Source organism: Somniosus microcephalus, unplaced genomic scaffold (genome assembly GCF_052327205.1).
Source record: "Somniosus microcephalus isolate GS21.2 unplaced genomic scaffold, FLI_Smic_1.0 unresolved_chr2, whole genome shotgun sequence".
Taxonomy (NCBI): domain Eukaryota; kingdom Metazoa; phylum Chordata; class Chondrichthyes; order Squaliformes; family Somniosidae; genus Somniosus; species Somniosus microcephalus.
In genome coordinates, this window is record NW_028225180.1 from 71,809,969 (window position 1) to 71,833,192 (window position 23,224).

The following is a 23,224-nucleotide window of genomic DNA, read 5'->3' on the forward strand; positions in this document are numbered from 1 at the left end:
GGTTGGGTGTCTGTGGGTGTTGGGTGTTGGTGGTTGGGTGTCTGTGGGTGTTGGGTGTTGGTGGTTGGGTGTCTGTGGGTGTTGGGTGTTGGTGGTTGGGTGTCTGCGGGCGGTGGGTGTTGGTGGTTGGGTGTCTGCGGGTGGTGGGTGTTGGTGGTTGGGTGTCTGCGGGTGGTGGGTGTTGGTGGTTGTGTGTCTGTGGGCGGTGGGTGTTGGTGGTTGTGTGTCTGCGGGTGGTGAGTGTTGGTGGTTGGGTGTCTGCGGGCGGTGGGTGTTGGTGTTTGGGTGTCTGCGGGCGGTGGGTGTTGGTGGTTGGGTGTCTGCGGGTGGTGGGTGTTGGTGGTTGGGTGTCTGCGGGTGGTGGGTGTTGGTGGTTGGGTGTCTGTGGGTGTTGGGTGTTGGTGGTTGGGTGTCTGCGGGCGGTGGGTGTTGGTGGTTGGGTGTCTGCGGGTGGTGGGTGTTGGTGGTTGGGTGTCTGTGGGTGTTGGGTGTTGGTGGTTGGGTGTCTGCGGGCGGTGGGTGTTGGTGGTTGGGTGTCTGCGGGTGGTGGGTGTTGGTGGTTGGGTGTCTGTGGGTGTTGGGTGTTGGTGGTTGGGTGTCTGCGGGTGGTGAGTGTAGGTGGTTGGCTGCCTGCGGGTGGTGAGTGTTGGTGGTTGGGTGTCTGCGGGTGGTGGGTGTTGGTGGTTGGGTGTCTGCGGGTGGTGGGTGTTGGTGGTTGGGTGTCTGCGGGTGGTGGGTGTTGGTGGTTGGGTGTCTGTGGGTGGTGGGTGTTGGTGGTTGGGTGTCTGTGGGTGATGGGTGTTGGTGGTTGGGTGTCTGCGGGCGGTGGGTGTTGGTGGTTGGGTGTCTGCGGGTGGTGGGTGTTGGTGGTTGGGTGTCAGCGGGTGGTGGGTGTTGGTGGTTGGGTGTCTGCGGGTGGTGGGTGTTGGTGGTTGGCTGTTTGCGGGTGGTGGGTGTTGGTGGTTGGGTGTCTGCGGGTGGTGGGTGTTGATGGTTGGGTGTCTGCGGGTGGTGGGTGTTGGTGGTCGGGTGTCTGCGGGAGGTGGGTGTTGGTGGTTGGTTGTCTGCGGGCTGTGGGTGTTGGTGGTTGGGTGTCTGCGGGTGGAGGGTGTTGGTGGTTGGGTGTCTGCGGGCTGTGGGTGTTGGTGGTTGGGTGTCTGCGGGTGGAGGGTGTTGGTGGTTGGGTGTCTGCGGGCGGTGGGTGTTGGTGGTTGGGTGTCTGCGGGTGGTGGGTGTAAGTGGTTGGGTGCCTGCGGGCGGTGGGTGTTGGTGGTTTGGTGTCTGCGGGCAGTGGGTGTTGGTGGTTGTGTGTCTGTGGGCGGTGGGTGTTGGTGGTTGTGTGTCTGCGGGTGGTGGGTGTTGGTGGTTGGGTGTCTGCGGGAGGTGGGTGTTGGTGGTTGGGTGTCTGCGGGTGGTGAGTGTAGGTGGTTGGGTGTCTGCGGGTGGTGGGTGTTGGTGGTTGGGTGTCTGTGGGCGGTGGGTGTTGGTGGTTGGGTGTCTGCGGGTGGTGGGTGGTGGGTGTTGGTGGTTGGGTGTCTGCGGGTGGTGGGTGTTGGTGGTCGGGTGTCTGCGGGCGGTGAGTGTTGGTGGTTGGGTGGGCTGGGGAGGTGGTCGGGTATCTGCGGGTGGTGGGTGTTGGTGGTTGGGTGAGCTGGGGAGGTGGGTGTTGGTGGTCGGGTGAGCTGGGGAGGTGGTCGGGTATCTGCGGGTGGTGGGTGTTGGTGGTCGGGTGTCTGCGGGCGGTGAGTGTTGGTGGTTGGGTGGGCTGGGGAGGTGGGTGTTGGTGGTCGGGTGAGCTGGGGAGGTGGTCGGGTATCTGCGGGTGGTGAGTGTTGGTGGTTGGGTGACCTGGGGAGGTGGTCGGGTGTCTGCGGGCGGTGAGTGTTGGTGGTTGGGTGACCTGGGGAGGTGGTCGGGTGTCTGCGGGCGGTGGGTGTTGGTGGTTGGGTGAGCTGGGGAGGTGGTCGGGTATCTGCGGGCGGTGGGTGTTGGTGGTTGGGTGACCTGGGGATGTGGTCGGGTATCTGCGGGCGGTGAGTGTTGGTGGTCGGGTGACCTGGGGAGGTGGTCGGGTATCTGCGGGCGGTGGGTGTTGGTGGTCGGGTGAGCTTGGGAGGTGGTCGGGTATCTGCGGGCGGTGAGTGTTGGTGGTTGGGTGAGCTGGGGAGGTGGTCGGGTATCTGCGGGCGGTGAGTGTTGGTGGTTGGGTGAGCTGGGGAGGTGGTCGGGTATCTGCGGGCGGTGAGTGTTGGTGGTTGGGTGAGCTGGGGAGGTGGTCGGGTATCTGCGGGCGGTGAGTGTTGGTGGTTGGGTGAGCTGGGGAGGTGGTCGGGTATCTGCGGGCGGTGAGTGTTGGTGGTTGGGTGACCTGGGGAGGTGGTCGGGTATCTGCGGGCGGTGAGTGTTGGTGGTTGGGTGAGCTGGGGAGGTGGTCGGGTATCTGCGGGCGGTGAGTGTTGGTGGTTGGGTGAGCTGGGGAGGTGGTCGGGTATCTGCGGGCGGTGAGTGTTGGTGGTCGGGTGACCTGGGGAGGTGGTCGGGTATCTGCGGGCGGTGGGTGTTGGTGCTTGGGTGAGCTGGGGAGGTGGTCGGGTATCTGCGGGCGGTGAGTGTTGGTGGTTGGGTGAGCTGGGGAGGTGGTCGGGTATCTGCGGGCGGTGAGTGTTGGTGGTCGGGTGACCTGGGGAGGTGGTCGGGTATCTGCGGGCGGTGGGTGTTGGTGGTTGGGTGACCTGGGGAGGTGGTCGGGTATCTGCGGGCGGTGAGTGTTGGTGGTTGGGTGAGCTGGGGAGGTGGTCGGGTATCTGCGGGCGGTGGGTGTTGGTGGTTGGGTGAGCTGGGGAGGTGGTCGGGTATCTGCGGGCGGTGGGTGTTGGTGGTTGGGTGACCTGGGGATGTGGTCGGGTATCTGCGGGCGGTGAGTGTTGGTGGTCGGGTGACCTGGGGAGGTGGTCGGGTATCTGCGGGCGGTGGGTGTTGGTGGTCGGGTGAGCTTGGGAGGTGGTCGGGTATCTGCGGGCGGTGAGTGTTGGTGGTTGGGTGAGCTGGGGAGGTGGTCGGGTATCTGCGGGCAGTGAGTGTTGGTGGTTGGGTGAGCTGGGGAGGTGGTCGGGTATCTGCGGGCGGTGAGTGTTGGTGGTCGGGTGACCTGGGGAGGTGGTCGGGTATCTGCGGGCGGTGGGTGTTGGTGCTTGGGTGAGCTGGGGAGGTGGTCGGGTATCTGCGGGCGGTGAGTGTTGGTGGTTGGGTGAGCTGGGGAGGTGGTCGGGTATCTGCGGGCGGTGAGTGTTGGTGGTCGGGTGACCTGGGGAGGTGGTCGGGTATCTGCGGGCGGTGGGTGTTGGTGGTTGGGTGACCTGGGGAGGTGGTCGGGTATCTGCGGGCGGTGAGTGTTGGTGGTTGGGTGAGCTGGGGAGGTGGTCGGGTATCTGCGGGCGGTGGGTGTTGGTGGTTGGGTGAGCTGGGGAGGTGGTCGGGTATCTGCGGGCGGTGGGTGTTGGTGGTTGGGTGAGCTGGGGAGGTGGTCGGGTATCTGCGGGCGGTGGGTGTTGGTGGTTGGGTGAGCTGGGGAGGTGGTCGGGTATCTGCGGGCGGTGGGTGTTGGTGGTTGGGTGAGCTGGGGAGGTGGTCGGGTATCTGCGGGCGGTGGGTGTTGGTGGTTGGGTGAGCTGGGGAGGTGGTCGGGTATCTGCGGGCGGTGGGTGTTGGTGGTCGGGTGAGCTGGGGAGGTGGTCGGGTATCTGCGGGCGGTGAGTGTTGGTGGTTGGGTGAGCTGGGGAGGTGGTCGGGTATCTGCGGGCGGTGAGTGTTGGTGGTTGGGTGACCTGGGGAGGTGGTCGGGTGGGCTGCAGCAGTTGTTTTGTGAGGAGAAGCGGAAAGAACGTCAGAGTTCCCTTCCTGCATTGTAGTCTTGTTTCGATCTGGTGCAGTGCAGTCACGTTATTCATTCTGTGCCTGGTTTTGATATTGCTCTTGTTGGATGTTGACTGAAAGCTTGGTGGAGACAGCTGCTGTACGCTCACTGAGAGTCAGCCCTGTATCAGCCGTCTCTGTTCATCGATGTGTCTATCAGTAGCCAGTGTAATATGTGACAGCTGCTGTCACTGAAAGGGAGCGACAAACCCGCTCATGGCGGCAGGCACCAATTTTATTCTCTCCTTTCTCTCTAATTATCTCTCAGCTGTCCCTTATTCCCTTAACCACAGTCCTTGTGCCCACATATGTGGAATACCTGTGTTGACTCTCTCATCATCTCCTCCTAAAAGTGATGGTAAGGCTTGTACTAGTTTCAGTGTGTGACATCTGCCATGTTACGAGATTGTCGCGATAACGCGGGACAGATGAACCTGCAGGGCTTGGTAACACACCTGTGATTCTGCACATAAAGAAAGACTTGCCTTTCTCCAGCACCTTTCACAACCTCAGGACGTCCCAAAGTGCTTTACAGCCAATGAAGTACTTTTGAAGTGTGGTCACTGTTATAATGTAGGAAACGCAGCAGCCAATCTGTGCAGGTCATCTGTTTTAGTGATGTTGATTGAGGGATAAATATTGGCCCAGGACACTGGGGAGAATTCCCCTGCTCTTCTTCGAAATAGTGCCGCGGGATCTTTTACGCCCACCCGAGAGAGCAGACGGGGCCTCGGTTTAACGTCTCATCCGAAAAACGACGCCTCCGACAGTGCAGCACTCCACTGGAGTGTCAGTCTAGATTTTTGTGCTCAAGTCTCTGGAGTGGGACTTGAACCCACAACCTTCGGACTCAGGCGAGAGCGCTACCCACTAAGCCGCAGCTGACACATGTCCATCGAGGAAGACTCTTGAGTGAGGCTCAATGAGGGTCCAAAGATATGCAGGTTAGGATGATTGGCTATGATAAATTGACCCTTAGTGTTAGGGGGATTAAATACGTGGGGTTACGGGGATCGGGTGGGATATGTGTCGGTGTAGGCTCGATGGGCCGAAATGGCCTCTATCTGCACTGTGGGGTTTCTGTGATTCTTCTGATTCTGTGAACATTGGAGGGACTCCCCCTTGTGCATCTTACGGTGGTGGACCTCTGAGCAGTGTTGACTAGGAGGAGGTCCTCACCTCACCTTCAAAACCAAAAACGTTACATGTGATAGAGAGAGCCTGCAAGCGGGGAATGGTGGGAAAGTCCATGGGTGTTTGGATATACGTAGGATTATTAGTCGACAGGAAATCAACTGTTACTGTAGCAACAGTGTCTCTGGGAAATGGGAGAAACCTTCACGGAATGAGAGACGTGATTACTGGCGTGGTAACAAGTGCATCAAGGGAAATGTTTAGCACAATGCCCCTTGAATACAAAGAAAGCCAATTTGTCACGCCCACCAGAAAGCATCTGTCACGGAGTCAGAAGGCTGCTATATCTATATCTATCGCGGCAATTGGGATGGGCACGATGTACCAAAAACGGTGACTAAAGAGGGCAGCCTTTTCCTGTCCCGTCAACTTTTGGTGAGCTTTGTACTCATCAAATGGTGGGAAGGGCTGGAAAGTGGAGTCCAAGTGAGCAGCAAAGCTCTTGAGTTGAGACGTTGAGTAGGCTGGAGAGGGAGTAACGCTCCCTCTTAACGTGGCCTTAGCACTGCTCAGGCACCCTGCTTCTCCCCTCCCTAACAAGGAGTAGGTGATGTGAGGAGCCTGTCACACTGGTGCACTGGGAGCAAACCGGGCTGGGGGCTTATTCGTTGCCTGAGACATAACAAGGTGTCTTTAACTCAGGCTGTGGTTTAATTTTATGTGGTTTATTTTCTCCCTCTTTTCCATCTCACAGTATTCCCCCGTTGTTGATCCACCGAGGGTGACAGGATACCTGATGCTTGCAGTTAATATTCTTTCCTGATCTCTCTTTTGTAAGGCAGTTCCCAGCCTGAAGACCAACAGATGCCCAGGTCACTGTTAACAAGATCGAAAGATAAGGAGGGCAGCCATTCGGCCCATCATATTCCATTCATCCTGAAACACCCCACAAATGCATCACCTTACTGCTCCTTAAATGATGGCAGAGTTTTTGGCTCCACTGCTCTATCTGGGAGCCCATTCCAAGTGTCGATATCAGTCTTAAATTTTCCTCTTACTCGGCCTTGGAGAGGGTGCAGAGGAGATTGACTAGAATGGTTCCAGGGATGAGGGACCTCAGTTATGTGGAGAAGCTGGGGTTGTTCTTCTTAGAGCAGAGAAGGTTAAGGGGATATTTGATCGAGGTGTTCAAAATCATGAAGGGTTTTGATAGAGTAGATCGGGAGAAACTGTTTCCAGTGGCAGGAGGGTCGGTAACCAGAGGACACAGATTTAAGATAATTAGCAAAAGAACCAGAGGGGAGATGAGGTTTTACCCAGCGAGTTGTTGTGATCTGGAATGCGCTGCCTGAAAGGGCGGTGGAAGCAGATTCAATAGTAACTTTCAAAAGGAGAATTGGAAGGGAAAAAAATTACAGGGTTGTGGGGAAATTAATTGGAGAGCTCTTTCAAAGAGCCGGCACAGGCACGATGGGCCGAATGGCCTCCTCCTGTGCTGTGTGATTCTATGTGAACCTGCTCTTGCTATTAAACTTAAAGTAAGTTTCTGGATTTACCTTTTTCATTTCCTCAGCTATCTTGCGAACCTCTATAAGGTCACCTCTCAGACACCTCCTTTCCAGGCTGAGAAACCCATGCTTCCGTAGCCTTTCCTCACAACTCAGGCCCCCTGACACGAAGCATCAGCCTGGTGGCTCCTCTCCGCACATGTCTCCAGGGCTTGAATAACTCATGATGTCTCAGTGACCAGAACTGGACACAGTGCTCAAGGTGTGGTCTGACCAGAACTGGACACAGTGCTCAAGGTGTGGTCTGACCAGAACTGGACACAGTGCTCAAGGTGTGGTCTGACCAGAACTGGACACAGTGCTCAAGGTGCGGTCCTACCAGAACTGGACACAGTGCTCAAGGTGCGGTCCTACCAGAACTGGACACAGTGCTCAAGGTGCGGTCCTACCAGAACTGGACACAGTGCTCAAGGTGTGGTCTGACCAGAACTGGACACAGTGCTCAAGGTGCGGTCTGACCAGAACTGGACACAGTGCTCAAGGTGTGGTCTGACCAGAACTGGACACAGTGCTCAAGGTGCGGTCTGACCAGAACTGGACACAGTGCTCAGGTGGGTCTGACCAGAACTGGACACAGTGCTCAAGGTGCGGTCCTACCAGAACTGGACACAGTGCTCAAGGTGCGGTCTGACCAGAACTGGACACAGTGCTCAAGATGCGGTCTGACCAGAACTGGACACAGTGCTCAAGGTGCGGTCTGACCAGAACTGGACATAGTGCTCAAGGTGGGTCTGACCAGAACTGGACACAGTGCTCAAGGTGGGTCTGACCGGAACTGGACACAGTGCTCAAGGTGGGTCTGACCAGAACTGGACACAGTGTTCAAGGTGGGTCTGACCGGAACTGGACACAGTGCTCAGTTTGGTCTGACCAGAACTGGACACAGTGCTCAAGGTGGGTCTGACCAGAACTGGACACAGTGCTCAAGGTGCGGTCTGACCAGAACTGGACACAGTGCTCAGGTGGGTCTGACCAGAACTGGACACAGTGCTCAAGGTGGGCCTGACCAGAACTGGACACAGTGCTCAAGGTGGGTCTGACCAGAACTGGACACAGTGCTCAAGGTGGGCCTGACCAGAACTGGACACAGTGCTCAAGGTGGGTCTGACCGGAACTGGACACAGTGCTCACGGTGGGTCTGACCAGAACTGGACACAGTGCTCAGGTGGGTCTGACCAGAACTGGACACACTGCTCAAGGTGGGTCTGACCAGAACTGGACACAGTGCTCAAGGTGCGGTCTGACCAGAACTGGACACAGTGCTCAAGGTGGGTCTGACCAGAACTGGACACAGTGCTCAAGGTGGGTCTGACCAGAACTGGACACAGTGCTCACGGTGGGTCTGACCAGAACTGGACACAGTGCTCAAGGTGCGGTCTGACCAGAACTGGACACAGTGCTCAGGTGCGGTCTGACCAGAACTGGACACAGTGCTCACGGTGGGTCTGACCAGAGCTGGACACAGTGCTCAAGGTGCGGTCTGACCGGAACTGGACACAGTGCTCAAGGTGTGGTCTGACCAGAACTGGACACAGTGCTCAGGTGGGTCTGCCCAGAGCCCTGTCCAGTTTGATCACGCCCCCCCACTGACTTGTACCGGCTTGGTTACATTGTTGAACATCCTTTCGTTGATTGCAATGGTTCAAGCTCCGATTCTTAACAGTATGGCTTAATCAGTAGCACTCGCTCGTCTCTGAGGCTGAAGGTCGTAAATTCAACCTCAGGCCGTCTCAAAAGTTTTTACGTTTGGAGTGTAGTCACTGTTGTAATGTAGAAAACGCAGTAGCCAATTTGCGCACAGCAAGCTCCCACAAACAGCAATGAGATAAATAACCAGATAATCTGTTTTTAGTGATGTTGATTGAGGGATAAATATTGACCCAGGACACCAGGGAGAGCTCCCCCCTGCTCCTCTTCCAATAATGGCCGTGAGATCTTTTACGTCCACCTGAGAGAGCATATAGGGCCTCGGTTTAACGTCTCATCCGAAAGACGGCACCTCCGACAATGCAGCGCTCTCTCACTACTGCCCTTCCAACAGTGTGGTGCTCCCTCATTACTGCCCCTCCGATAGTGCGGCACACCCTCAGTACTGCCCCTCCAACAGTGTGGCGCTCCCTCAGTACTGACCCTCCGACAGTGCGGCGCTCCCTCAGTACTGCCCCTCCAATGGTGCGGCACTCCCTCAGTACTGCCCCTCCGACAGTGCGGCGCTCCCTCAGTACTGCCCCTCATTCAGTGCGGCGCTCCCTCAGTACTGCCCCTCCGACGGTGCGGTTCTCCCTCAGCACTGCCACTCCGACAGTGCGGCGCTCCCTCAGTACTGCCCCTCCGACAGTGCGGCGCTCCCTCAGTACTGCCCCTCCGACAGTGCGGCGCTCCCTCAGCACTGCCCCTCCGACAGTGCGGCGCTCCCTCTGTACTGCCCCTCCGACAGTGCGGCGCTTCCTCAGTACTGTCCCTCCGACAGTGCGGCGCTCCCTCATTACCGACCCTCTGACAGTGCAGCACTCCCTCAGTACTGCCCCTCCGACAGTGCGGCTCTCCCTCAGTACTGCCCCTCCGAAAGTGCGGCGCTCCCTCAGTACTGCCCCTCCGACAGTGCGGCGCTCCCTCAGTACTGACCCTCTGACAGTGCAGCGCTCTGTCAGTACTGCCCCTCCGACAGTGCGGCGCTCCCTCAGTACTGACCCTCTGACAGTGCAGCGCTCCCTCAGTACCGCCCCTCCGACAGTGCGGCTCTCAGCACTGCCCCTCTGACAGCGCGGCGCTCCTTCAGTACTGTCCCTCAGCACTGCCCCTCCGACAGTGCGGCGCTCTCTCAGTACTGCCCCTCCGACAGTGCGGCGCCCCCTCAGTACTGCCCCTCCAACAGTGCGGCGCTCCTTCAGTACTGCCCCTCCGACAGTGCGGCGCTCCCTCAGTACTGCCCCTCCGACAGTGCGGCGCTCCCTCAATACTGCCCCTCCTTCAGTGCGGCGCTCCCTCAGTACTGCCCCTCCGACAGTGCAGCACTCCCTCAGTACTGCCCCTCCGACAGTGCAGCGCTCCCTCAGTACTGCCCCTCTGACAGTGCGGCGCTCCCTCAGTACTGCCCCTCCGACAGTGCAGCACTCCCTCAGTACTGCCCCTCCGACAGTGCAGCGCTCCCTCAGTACTGCCCCTCTGACAGTGCGGCACTCCCTCAGTACTGGCACTGCAGTTTCCACATGGATTTTTGTGCTCAAGTCTCTGGAGTGGGACTTGAACCCACAACCTTGTGATTCAGAGGCGAGGGTGCTGCCCACTGAGCCACAGCTGATTGTCAACTGATGCACGGGGAACTTTCTCCGTCTGATTTATGCAGAAAGTGATATGTCTTCCTTCTATTAACTGGCAAATTATTATAACAAAATAAAAATGCTCCAAACGGTTTCATTTTTAATTTATAAGCCAGGGGTGCAACAGTGTAAAAATGCCAGTTAACAGACGTCAGTACTGAAATACTCCGTTATAGATATTAATGGCTGGAGAAACACACAAGCTGCATTCAGAATTATGACAGTATTACAATTTGATTAAATGAATGGTGCTCCCTGGCTCTAGGGAGCTGGCCTTGTCAAAGAGATGAAAAACTGCACACTCCACCAGACTCAGAATAGCGCGTGGAAATAACAAAAGGATATTCATCAAATTAAAGAAAAATAACTTCCCACTGTATCAAAATTTCATTGCTAAATTAAACAAAAAAAACCTTTGAACGAAAGAAAGGATTTGTGTCTGCCGTGGCTCAGTGGGTATCACGCTCTCGCCTCTGAGACAGAAAGTTGTGGGTTCGAGCCCCACTCCAGAGATTTGAGCCCCATAATCCAGGCCGACACTCCCAGTGCCAGTACTGAGGTAGCACCGCTCTGTCAGAGGGGCAGTATTGAGGGAGTGCCGCACTGTCGGAGGGGCAGTACCGAGGGAGCGCCGCACTGTCGGAGGGGCAGTACTGAGGGAGCGCCGCACTGTCGGAGGGGCAGTACTGAGGGAGCGCAGCACTGTCGGAGGGACAGTACTGAGGGAGTGCCGCACTGTAGGCGGGGCAGTACTGAGGGACGCCGTACTGTCAGAGGGGCAGTACCGAGGAAGCGCCGCTCTGTCGGAGGGGCAGTACTGAGGGAGTGCCGCACTGTCGGAGGGGCAGTACCGAGGGAGCGCCGCACTGTCGGAGGGGCAGTACCGAGGGAGCGCCGCACTGTCGGAGGGGCAGTACCGAGGGAGCGCTGCACTGTCGGAGGGGCAGTACTGAGGGAGTGCCGCACTGTCGGAGGGGCAGTACTGAGGGAGTGCCGCACTGTTGGAGGGGTAGTACTGAGGGAGCGCCGCACTGTCGGAGGGGCAGTACTGAGGGAGCGCCGCACTGTCGGATGGGCAGTACCGAGGGAGCGCCGCACTGTCAGAGTGGCAGTACTGAGGGAGCGCCGCACTGTCGGAGGGGCAGTACTGAGGGAGCGCCGCACTGTCGGAGGGACAGTACTGAGGGAGCGCTGCACTGTCGGAGGGGCAGTAGTGAGTGTTAAGTCTGTGTGTTATAGTGAGAATTACTACACAGACCACAAGAGTAAATTCAACAGGTCTTTACTGGTTGGAGGTCGGACTATACTGAATACAATATTATTACACTGTGCTTATATACCGGTGTGGTCACCACCGGTATTACGTATACAGCAGCCAAAGAAAGTAGTACCTTTCTTAAGGTGGACCAGGCTTAAGTTCTCTTAAGGTGGAACAGGTTACATACACCACAATCCTCCCTTTTTAGCTTAACAGTCATATCCCCAAATAAACATAACATATATACATATATAACTTCAGGTATAACAGTTCAAAGGTTCAGTCTGTCAGGAGGCTTTCTGATTCGGCTTGGATAACGCCTTTCAGTGGTCTCTGATTCTTGTTGTTGAGGTGCCTCCTCTAGTTGGTTGCCAATGTATTGGGTGTCATCATCATCAAATACATTCTCGGCCGAGGTAGATGCTTCAGGTTCATGAACGTCTTCCACAGCTGTCTCTGTCACAACCATGGGTTCGACCCTTGCTCTCGACTCTACCAGTTGATCCGCATGACGTCTTATCACATTATGACCAATATCTACGGTGTACATCAGAGGTCCTTGTCTGGCCCGGATTGTTCCGGACTGCCATTTGTCGTTTCCATAGCCCCTTGCCATCACTGGGTGTCCTACGTTGAAAGTTCGAGTGGTCTTGCTGTTAATATGCCGAAACTGTTTGTTTTCCACTTCCCTCCGCACATTTGGTTTTAACAAGTCCAACTTGGACCGCAACCTCCTGTTATAAAACATCATAGCAGGACTTTGGTTAGTCACGGCATGATCGGCGTTTCTATATGGCATCAGGAACTTATCGACCTTGTGTTGCAGCGGAATCTGATCATCATTCATGGCCTTAATAGCCTTTTTGAATGTCTGGACAAATCTTTCAGCCAACCCGTTTGTCGCCGGATGATATGGGGCAGAGGTATAATGTTTAACTCCATTCTTCTTTAAAAATTGTTGGAATTCTTCCGATACAAACTGTGGTCCGTTGTCCGAACAGATCTGTTCTGGCAATCCGTTCCTTGCGAATATTGTTCTTAACACCGCAATTGTCTTTTCTGAAGTAGTGGTATTCATCTTGATGACTTCTGGCCATTTGGAATGTGCGTCCACCGCGATTAGGAACATGGAGTCCATGAATGGACCAGCAAAGTCAATGTGTACGCGTTGCCATGGGGCTGAAGGCCATTCCCATGGGTGTAGCGGTGCTATCGGAGGTGCATTTTGCACTTTTTGACACCCAGCGCAGCTTTTCGTTAACTCCTCAATCTGTTGGTCAATACCCGGCCACCATACGTAAGCCCTAGCAAGACTTTTCATTTTAACTACCCCCAGATGACCTTCATGTAGTTCTTTTAAAACTCTTTCCCTTAACTTGGGAGGAATAATCACTCTTGTCCCGTACATCAAAGTACCATGGCAGACGGACAGCTGCTCTCGCCTTGCCGAGAATGCCGGTAACAGAGGATCACCCCGTGTTGGCCATCCTTTCACTGTCACCTCGTAGACTCTGGACAGTGTCGGGTCGTTCCTGGTTTCTCTTTCAATACTTGCGTTGGTGACAGGTAAACACTCGATAATGGTCGAATGAAATAACTCAACAGGGTCAACTTGGTGGCATAGTGGTTAGCACTGTTGCCTCACAGCGCCAGGGACCCGGGTTCGAATCCGGCCTCGGGTGACTGTCTGTGTGGAGTTTGCACATTCTCCCCGTGTTTGTGTGGGTTTCCTCCGGGTGCTCCGGTTTCCTCCCACAGTCCAAAGATGTGCGGGTTAGGTTGATTGGCTATGATAAATTGACCCTTAGTGTTAGGGGATTAAATACGTGGGGTTATGTGTTGATGTAGGGGTTACGGGGATCGGGTGGGATATGTGTCGGTGCAGGCTCGATGGGCCGAAATGGCCTCTATCTGCACTGTGGGGTTTCTGTGATTCTGTGTCTTCATCTTCAGGTAGTGGCAGGCGCGACAGGCCATCAGCATTGCCATGCTGTTTCGTACCTTTGAATTCTATCTGATATTGATGTGCCCCTAAGAAAAGAGACCATCTCTGGAGACGCTGTGCTGTCATCACCGAAACACCCTTCTTAGGGTTAAAAATGGACACCAACGGTTGATGGTCCGTCAGAAGTGTGAATTTTTGGCCCTGTAGGTAATGATTAAACTTCTTCACTCCCCATACAAGGCTAAGGGCCTCCCTATCGATCTGCGCATAGTTGCGCTCAGCGGAGGTCAATGATCTGGATGCAAACGCGACTGGCCTTTCCGTGCCATTTGGCAATTTATGTGAGAGTACTGCCCCAATACCATATGGAGAAGCATCACAAGCCAACCGAATAGGCAGTGTCGGGTTGAAGTGAGCCAACACTTCCTCTGAGGTGATCAATTCTTTGCTTTTGCGAAATGCCTTCTTACAGTTTTCGCCCCAGTCCCATGGTACCCCTTTCTGTAAAAGAGCGTTCAACGGATGTAGCACCGTGGATAGATTTGGCAGAAATTTATGGTAGTAGTTAATTAATCCTAGAAACGACCTCAACTGAGAGACATTCTCCGGAGCGGGAGCCTTTACAACTGCCGCTATCTTGTCAGGAGACTTATGAAGCCCCTCCCGGTCAATGACATGACCACAGTACGAGGTCCGCTTCTGGAAGAACTCACATTTCTGCCGATTTACCCTAAGTCCATACTCTTTCAGTCTGTTGAGCACCAGTTCCAAGTTAGCGAGATGCTGTTCATCACCATCACCTGTGATCAGAATGTCGTCCAGGTAACATTGTGTGCCTGGAATTCCCTGTAATACCTGCTCCATGGCCCTCTGCCAAATTGCTGGAGCCGATGCTACACCAAAAACCAGCCTATTGTACCGGTACAACCCTCGATGCGTGTTGATCGTGAGGTATTGGCGTGACTCTTCTTCAACCTCCATCTGCAAGTACGCCTGCGCCAGGTCTATCTTGGTGAAGTGTTTCACAGAATCACAGCAAGAATCACAGCAACCCCACAGTGCAGATAGAGGCCATTTCGGCCCATCGAGCCTGCACCGACACATAGCCCACCCGATTCCCGTAACCCCTACATCAACACATATCCCACCCTATCCCCGTAACCCCACGTATTTAATCCCCCTAACACTAAGGGTCAATTTATCATAGCCAATCAACCTAACCCGCACATCTTTGGCCTGTGGGAGGAAACCGGAGCACCCGGAGGAAACCCACGCAAACACGGGGAGAATGTGCAAACTCCACACAGACAGTCACCCGAGGCCGGATTCGAACTCGCCGGCCGGACAGTGAAGCGAAAATATCCTCAATCCGTGGAAGCGGATACTGCACCGTGTGAAGCACCGGATTAACGGTGATCTTGAAATCTCCACAGATGCGAACCTTCCCTGGATCTCCTGGCTTATTGTTCGCAGGACGTTTCATAACGGGAACAATGGGCGTAGCCCACTCACTCCAATCTACTTTAGACAGTACCCCTGAACGTTCTAGTGCTTCCAGCTCCGCTTCAACCGCAGGTCGTATTGCATAGGGTACCGGTCTGGCTTTAAAAAATTTTGGTTGTGCATGTTCATCAATCTTGATGTTTGCCGTAATTCCTCTCAGTGTTCCCAGTCCCGGCTGGAACACCTCTTTAGCCTCATCCAATATTCTGGACAATCGTTTAGGTTTGACAGCTGTTTCCCCGGAATCTACCGTTAGTGCTTTCAAGGAGTGCCAGTCCATATTCATTTTCCTAATCCACTCCCGTCCTAGTAGTGGTGGACCTCCTTCAGGTAGCACATATAAGTCCATTACTTGGCTTCCTTCGCCCTTGTGGACCACTTCTACCTCTATTTTTCCGATGGGGTACACTCTTTGCCCCGTGTACGTTTTCAATATAATCTCCGTATCCTGTAAGGGAATATGTTGGAATAACCTTCTGTAATCTTTCTTATTCATGACCGTCAATGCCGATCCAGTGTCCAATTCCATTTTCACTTGGACTCCTGCTATCTTAAGAGTGACCCAAATTGTCTGGAGGTCTGTATCCTTACCAACGTTGTGTATTCTTAAGCTATCCAGTTCATTACTGCTAGCGTCTGAATCTGACTTCTGTTCAGTCAAACTGTTCTTTGTCACCTTGTGTACCTTTGCATATTTTCCTTGCGGTGACTTTTTATTGCTGGTCTTCTTTCCTGACCGGCATACTTTAGCTATGTGGCCAAACCTGCCACACGTTCTGCATTCTTGGTTTTTAAACCAACACTGGTTCTGATCGTGCGTTGTCTTTCCACAACGATAACATTTGACAGAACTCAAACCCAATTTGTTTGTACCGAGTTCCGGTGGCCGTAGCTGCATTACTGCCGTGCCTCTCGCTGCGGCCTCGTGTGCTGCTGCCATAGTGACCGCCTTCTCGAGAGACAGCTCATTCTCCTTGAGCAGTCGCCTTTGTGCATCCTGTTTAAATAAACCACACACAAATCTATCTCGAAGTGCCTCTGTCAGTCCCGTTCCAAACTGACAATATTTTGCTAGTTTACGTAATTCCATCAAATATTCAGCATTGCTTTCATTTTGCCGCTGTCTTCTATCGTAAAATTTAAATCGTTCCGCTAGCATCAGCGGCGTGGGGCTAAGATGATTTTTTAGGACAGTAACAATCTGTTCGAACGTCTTATCCGCCGGTTCATCTGGTGATAACAGGTGTTTCAATTGCCCGTATGTCTTTGCACCCATTAAGTTTAGTAATGTTAGTGCTTTATCTGTCTCAGGAATTTTATTTGCCTTACAATAGTTTTGTATGCGTTCTACATACATAGCCCAGTCTTCTATATCACTGTCGAAGGCATTAATGTTCCCATGTTTAGGCATCGTAGCAATTTATCGTATTTTTAATGTTATCTAAGATGGCGGCTTCCCGCTCTTGCCGTCGTCCTCCGCCCACAAAATGGCGGTTTTCCCGCGCTTGGCTGTCTTCACCCGTCCCCCGACGCTGTCTCCGCTTCACCGCGGCTTTCGCGCCTTCAGTTTCCCCAGACGCTGCGCCTTTAGCCCGAATGCGGCCCTTATCACCGGTCGCGATCGATGTCCCGCGCTGCGCCTCTCGCTCGAAAGCGGCCCGGCCCTTATCTCTGGTCGCGATCGACCTCACCGCCCTTATTCCTCCATCTTCCCAGCCCCGTCTGTACAGCCAACACGGTTGACTTTCTGTCGCGTCGCTGCCCGGCTTACCCACCACGAGGTAGTAGAAGAAGCTGACAGTCGCTGATGGAGGCTTCGAGGCCAGGATGTCTTCTGCACTCCGGTTGCTCGATGCCTGCCGCTCGACGTGTCTTCCCGTAGGTGATGAGGGTGGAAACCTCTCTTCGACGTCCTGTCTGTGGACGAAGTCGCCGTGGAAATTACTGCAGCAGGGTAAGAATCGGACTCGTCGCCACTGTTAAGTCTGTGTGTTATAGTGAGAATTACTACACAGACCACAAGAGTAAATTCAACAGGTCTTTACTGGTTGGAGGTCGGACTATACTGAATACAATATTATTACACTGTGCTTATATACCGGTGTGGTCACCACCGGTATTACGTATACAGCAGCCAAAGAAAGTAGTACCTTTCTTAAGGTGGACCAGGCTTAAGTTCTCTTAAGGTGGAACAGGTTACATACACCACAGTGAGGGACGCCGTACTGTCGGAGGGGTAGTACTGAGGGAGCACCGCACTGTCGGAGGGGCATATCTGTCTTTCTTTTCTCTCAGTGGAGTAATGTCAGTAAAGATAACTGGGAGTAGAGTTTCCGGTTTGGCCACGGTCACGAAAACGGTGCAAATTGCGCTTGACATGGCGCAGTTTTTTCCGAAGCGAAGACACGATTCATGTTTCCGCCCAAGCTCATTTGCATAATCACCAACGTAAAATAGTCCGTGAAATCGCGTAATCGGGCAGTGTAATAGAACGTGATTGTTCATTTGTATTCGTTGATGCGTTTAAGTTTGGTTAACACAGCTGGAAATGGGTTTATCACAAAAAATAAGCATTTTCGATCGGAATGTCTGGTCTGATTTTAAAATCACTGAAAGTGACTTAAAGAAAACTATCGTGAACCATTTACTAGTTTCATTGAGGTACACTCGTCAGTTTCTTAGCGCCGTAAATATTTTTTAATATGTAAGACTTTCAAAACTCGTGTCCTTGCGCCTGAAAAAAGAACTCATTTTCACGAGCCACCGCAAACGGGCGCATTCAGCGGAAACGCGGCGCGCTCGTTATTTCAACCTTCGGGGGGAGGCAGTGGGGGGGTGCGGCCGGTGTTGTGGGCGGGGCCAGCTTCGGACCAAATGATTTTTTTTTAGTTAAAGATGGCGGAGACTCGATTTCCGCTTGAAGTGACTCGCGCGTAAAATTGCCCCCGATCCGTTTCACCTATTTTTGCAACGATGATACGGGCGCAAAATCCCACGCCCTTGCTCGGAAGAGCTGGCGTGAGAAATGGACGGCGCGATAGTGCCTAAAAGGGGCGAAAAGGGTTAAATGATGTGCTTCCTGACATCACCCCTGAACGGCCTGGCTCTAATTTTAAGGTGATGCCCCCTTGTTCTGGACTCCCCCCACCAGAGGAAATAGTTCCTCTCTATCGACCCAATCAACTCCTTTAATCATCTTCAACACCTCGATCAGATCACCCCTTAATCTTCTATCCTCGGGGGAATACAAGCCCAGTCTGTGCAACCTGTTCTCGTAATTTAACCCTTTTAGCCCCCGGTATCACCCTGGTGAATCTGCGCTGCACCCTCTCCGAGGCCGTTGCATTATAAATTCCTACATTCACATTTATAATGGAGACTGTCTATGCAAACTTGTCACGATGTTTTTTTATTCATTCACGGGATGTGGGCGTCGCTGGCAAGGCCCAGCATTTATTGCCCATCCCTAATTGCCCCTTGAGAAGGTGGTGGTGAGCCGCCTTCTTGAACCGCTGCAGTCCATGTGGTGAAGGTACTCCCACAGTGCTGTTAGGGAGGGAGTTCCAGGATTTTGACCCAGCGACGATGAAGGATCAGCCGATGTATTCCCAAGTCAGGGTGGTGTGTGACTTGGAGGGGAACTTGGAGTTGGTGGTGTTCCCATGCGCCTGCTGCCCTTGTCCTTCTAGGCGGTAGAGGTCGCGGGTTTGGGAGGTACTGCCGAAGAAGCCAGTTTTGAGCTGCTAGACCTATTCTGAAGTAGTCCTCTCTTGGGTGCAGTGCCTCCTGAGGATGAGACTCAAGTCAAACAGTGGGAGATGTTATTGGCAGTGATCAGGGTCAATCCCAGAAGCTCCATGGTAAGGGAGAAGGCATGGCCAACAGCTCGGTAAATGGAGTCGTGCTCTACCCTTCTTCAGTGGAACTGGATCCTACCAAGTTTGGTTAACAGAAGATTCAGTGAGAGTTCCTGCAGCATATTGTTTGTGACGGAGGGTGGGGGGTTCCAGGGAGTCCTTGGGACACACTGCCTCAAAGGGCGGTGGAAGCAGATTCAGTAATAACATTCAAAAGGCAGTTGGATAAATACTTGAAAAGGAAAATATTGCAGGTCTATGGGAAAAGAGCAGAGGAGTGGGACTAATTGGAGAGCTCTTTCAAAGAGCCGGTACAACCACGATGGGCCGAATGGCCTCCTTCTGTGCTGTACCATTCTATGATTCTATGATTTTCTTTCTCCTTTTGTTATTGCAGGTGAACCTCCTGCAGGTCTCCGTGAGATCCTCCTGAGGGAAGGCCCCGAAGGCTTTGCGAAGGCCGTCCGGAATCACAAAGGCCTGCTCCTGATGGACACCACCTTCCGAGACGCCCACCAGTCGCTGCTCGCTACCCGGGTCCGCACGCACGATCTGAAGCACATCTCCCCCTTCGTGGCTCACAACTTTAACCAGCTGTTCAGCATCGAGAACTGGGGAGGTAGGGCCGCACATCTAACGCTTGCTTCCAGTAACTTGTTCCCTGTGGGAAAGATGCACAGCAAGGCCGAAAATTAACACTTGGTTACAGGAGCAGTGGTCCCATCAAGGGTCTGGATGGAGGGAACAGTGGTCCCATTGAGGGATCTGGATGGGATGGAGCAGAGGTGCCATTGAGAGGTCTCGATGGAGGGAGCAGAGATCCCGAGGGTCTAGGTGGTGGAAGCTGAGATCTTGAGGAGTTTGGATGGGATGGAGCAGAGATTTCGAGGGGTTTGGATGGGGAGGGAGTAGAGATCTTGAGGGGTCTTGATCGTGAAGGAGCAGAGATCTTGAGGAGTCTGGATGGGAAGGGAGTAGACATCTTGGGGAGCTTGGATAGGGAGGGAGTATAGATCGCAAGGGGTCTGGATGTGGGGGGGAGCAGAGATCTGGATGAGTTTGGATGGGGGAGTAGAGATCTCAGGGGGTCTGGATGGGGAAGGAGCAGAGATGACATTGAGGGGTCTTTGACCATACCTTCAGCCTCCTCCCAGTTCCCTGCTATTCTTGATTGGGTCTGACCCTCAGCTGATTTGGGGCGTTTTTCCACATTCAAGGTGCTATATGAATGCAGTAGTTTGTAAGATCTTAATGATCTCTGAGTTCTTGGACAAGACACCAATAGACAGCAGCCAGTATGTTTGAGCAATAGATGAAGATTTATTAAGCATACAGCGTAATATACTTAATATTAGGCGATAGTTTTAACGAGTAGCTCACAGCCCTTGGTCTCCGGAACCTCTCGGACACAGATGACGTCGTCTTAAGCCTGTTCCTTTGTTCTCGCAGTACGTCTGTGTAAAGTTGTTCTTTGAGTATCGAGGTTTTAACCCTTTTCTTATCAACAGTTCATTTGGCCAGTGTCCATATATGGTCTTTAACAAAATCACCTTTTATAATTGGTTCTAATGATCAAAATACCATTGTCACTCAGACTAAGGTAGCATCCCGCCTTTCCAGTATTTTTCCACCAACTTTACCATGTTCAGTGTTACCTTGTTTATAGTTTTTCACCCCACTTTATCTCTTTCATTTCTAGCTTCCCTGGTTCAAGGCCTTTATACCAAGGGCCCACATCAGCGCTGTTTCATTAGTCTTGAGGTATCCAAACTATCTCACTTTAATCTACCAGATAAATACCTTATCTCCATGATCTCTCTCATTTTATGTCCTTATACTAATTATTTTTTAAATATCATTGCAATTAGTTTTGGTAAGCGAATTCTAAGTACTATACAGCATTATAATATGTTATTTAATGATTTAACCTTCACTCGCAGACTGTGGCTGTTTGTTATCAAACCTTAGTCAAAACTGCATTTGACTGTCTGCAGCTACATTTTGAACAAGTCTTAGCTTTTTTAGTTACCCAGGAGTAATTATGGATAATATTATTTGGTCAATGGCTACACTTGAAGTTATACATATATGATTCTCATCTACTAAATATCTCTAAATATCAGCCTTTCTTTTAAGTTGTACCGAATTACTCTAGAAAATGCCCATTTAGTATCCCAGTGCCAGCCTACAGCGTACTGTGCCCACAGTCTAAATAGTTACACTACTGCACGCATAATGAGCAAGGGCACCCAGATAGGACATGCCTGCCACTTGGGGGCTGCTCCCATCGAAACACTTAAAGCAGGAAAGCCATCACCACGGCTTGTACTGCTGTCATTCATTCCATTTTCTGCCCACTCTTGAAGGCCCACGCCCACGCCATCACCGAGCAGGACATAGAGAGGCAGATAGCCAGTGCCAATCTGGAGCCCCGCCATAGGTAGGCACACGAGAGAGGCGCAGGGTAACTCGCTTTGGTGGGACCGTTCCGGCCTACCTTCCTGTACTCCTCCGATAACCCCGCAGAGACGGGCAGGGGGGAGGAATGCACCGGGATCCTATTCCCGCGCACTCCACTGCTAGCCTTGCGTTCCTTTCCGCGAGTGCTGGTTCCTCTGCTGCGGGGTCTGACTGGCTATCGGCGAGACGCGCAACACGGTGAGAACCTTCAGTGGATGGCGCATTTGGAGCTTAGGCGGGAGAAGTGAGGAACGAGCTGAGGAGCAAGGACCACAAGGGAGCTTGGAATGGGAGAAAGAGAGAGAGGTTGGACACTGGAAGTTGAGAGAGGGTTCCAGCTATCGACAACTAGCTTCTTCTTGAGACAGGAGTTAGACTGTGCCCAGATGCGGGAGCAGGATGTAAATCTTGGATGGATGTGGGCTCGATAGGGGTTGAGAGGAACCTAGGAACTACTAGATGAGAAAAGACAAGGGTTCATCTCGTTCACTTTCTACCATCCTGGAAGTCACATGGTAAGAGAAGAAATGTTTGGCACGAGAAAGGAAACAGCTTTTCAGAGGCAGTTTAGACAATTTGAGGAATTCCATTTACATCGAATCTACAGCACAGAAACAGACCGTTCAGCCCAACTGGTCCGTGCCGGTGTTTCTGCTCCACTCAAGCCTCCTCCCACCCCTCTTCATCTCACCCGGTCAACATATCCTTCCATTCCTTTCTCCCTCATGTGCTTATCTAGCTTCCCCTTAAATGTATCTACGCTATTCACATCAACCACTCCCTGTGGTAGCGAGTTCCACATTCTCACCACTCTCTAGGTCTGTCTCCTGAATTCCCTATTGGATTTATTAGTGGCTATTGATGTAAGAAAACTACTAGGTACTTGGTCTAAGCGTTAAACAAAGCTTTAATCAACTGTTTTACAACATGGAGGTCTAGTTGTGTCCTTCACTAGTTCCTGTTAAGAATGTCCTGCGCAAGCTGGGCCCGTGCCCGAGTATTTATACTCTCCCTGGACAGCGCCACCCGCAGGCTGCTCAGTATTATTTCATAAGTCTTTCTTTCATGAATGACTGATTCATGTCAACTACCTTATATTTATGGCCCCTAGTTCTGGTCTCCCCCACAAGTGGAAACATTTTCTCTGTGCCTACCCTATCGAACCCTTTCATTATGTGAAAGACCTCTATCAGGTCACCCCTCAGCCTTCTCTTTTCTAGAGAAGAGTCCCAGCCTGTTCAGCCTTTTCTGATAAGTATATCCTCTCAGTTCTGCTGTCATCCTTGTACAGGAAACTTTGTGCTATCCGGCACCCACAGGACCGAGCTGCTGCCGTTGCCTCAAAACTGCCGTACTCTCCAGAGTTAATGTTGAGAGATACGGAGATTCTTACCTCCGTATTTGACAACAAACACTGTTGCTTAGCAACAGCTTCTAAACACTCGGGTGTGGCCCTAAAGCTCTGTAGCTGAAGCTGTTGCTATAGCTACAGACCTTGCACAGCTTGACTGTTCAAACAAAGCAAAAAAAACAAACAAAAAGAATAAAAAACGGCTGCTGATTTTTGCCGGTGGCTCCAGATTGCCGGATAGCTCACCTCCGGATAGCACAAAGTTTCCTGTAAATCTCTTTTGCACCTTCTCCAGTGCCTCTATATCCTTTTTATAATATGGAGGCCAGAACTTCAAGTGTGGACTAACCAAGGTTCGATACCAGCTTAACATGACTTCTCTGCTTTCAATTCTATTCCTCTAGAAATGAACCCCTAGTGCTTGGTTTGCTTTTTTTATGGCCTTATTAACCCACGTCGCTACTTTTTATTGATTTGTGAATGTGTACCCCTAAATCCCTTTGCTCCTCTACCCCATTTAGACTCTTGTTATCCAAGCAGTGTGTGGCCTCCTTATTCTTTCTACCAAAATGCACACTGACCTATATCGAAATTCATTTGCCGATTACACGCCCATCCTGCAAGTTTGTTCATGCCTTCCTGTATTTTGTCGCAGTCCTCCTCAGTATGAACTGCGTCCCCCCCCCCTCGCAATTTGGGGTTGTCCGCAAATTTTGAAATCGTACTTCCAATTCCCGAGTCGCGATCGTTTATGTAAATAGTGAACAACAGTGGTCCCAGTGGAACACCACTACCCACCATTTACCAGTCTGAGTAGCTTCTCTCTGTTTTGTAAAAATCCAAATACATCACATCATCTGCATTTCCCAGTCCAGCGATTCTCAAACTGGGGTCCACGGACCCCTGGGGGGACCGC

The 23,224-nt window shown here is 52.5% G+C and overlaps 1 protein-coding gene across 1 annotated transcript in view; it reads left to right on the forward strand.

Moving 5' to 3' along the window:
• LOC147092802 (pyruvate carboxylase, mitochondrial-like) overlaps positions 1–23,224 on the forward strand; it is a gene marked incomplete at its 5' end in the record, with an annotated part of 1,160,114 nt that overhangs the window by 882,191 nt on the left and 254,699 nt on the right. The window contains one exon of the mRNA XM_085976052.1: positions 18,895–19,116. Coding sequence (XP_085832178.1) covers positions 18,895–19,116 — 222 coding nt within the window. The remainder of the gene's footprint in view (positions 1–18,894; positions 19,117–23,224) is intronic.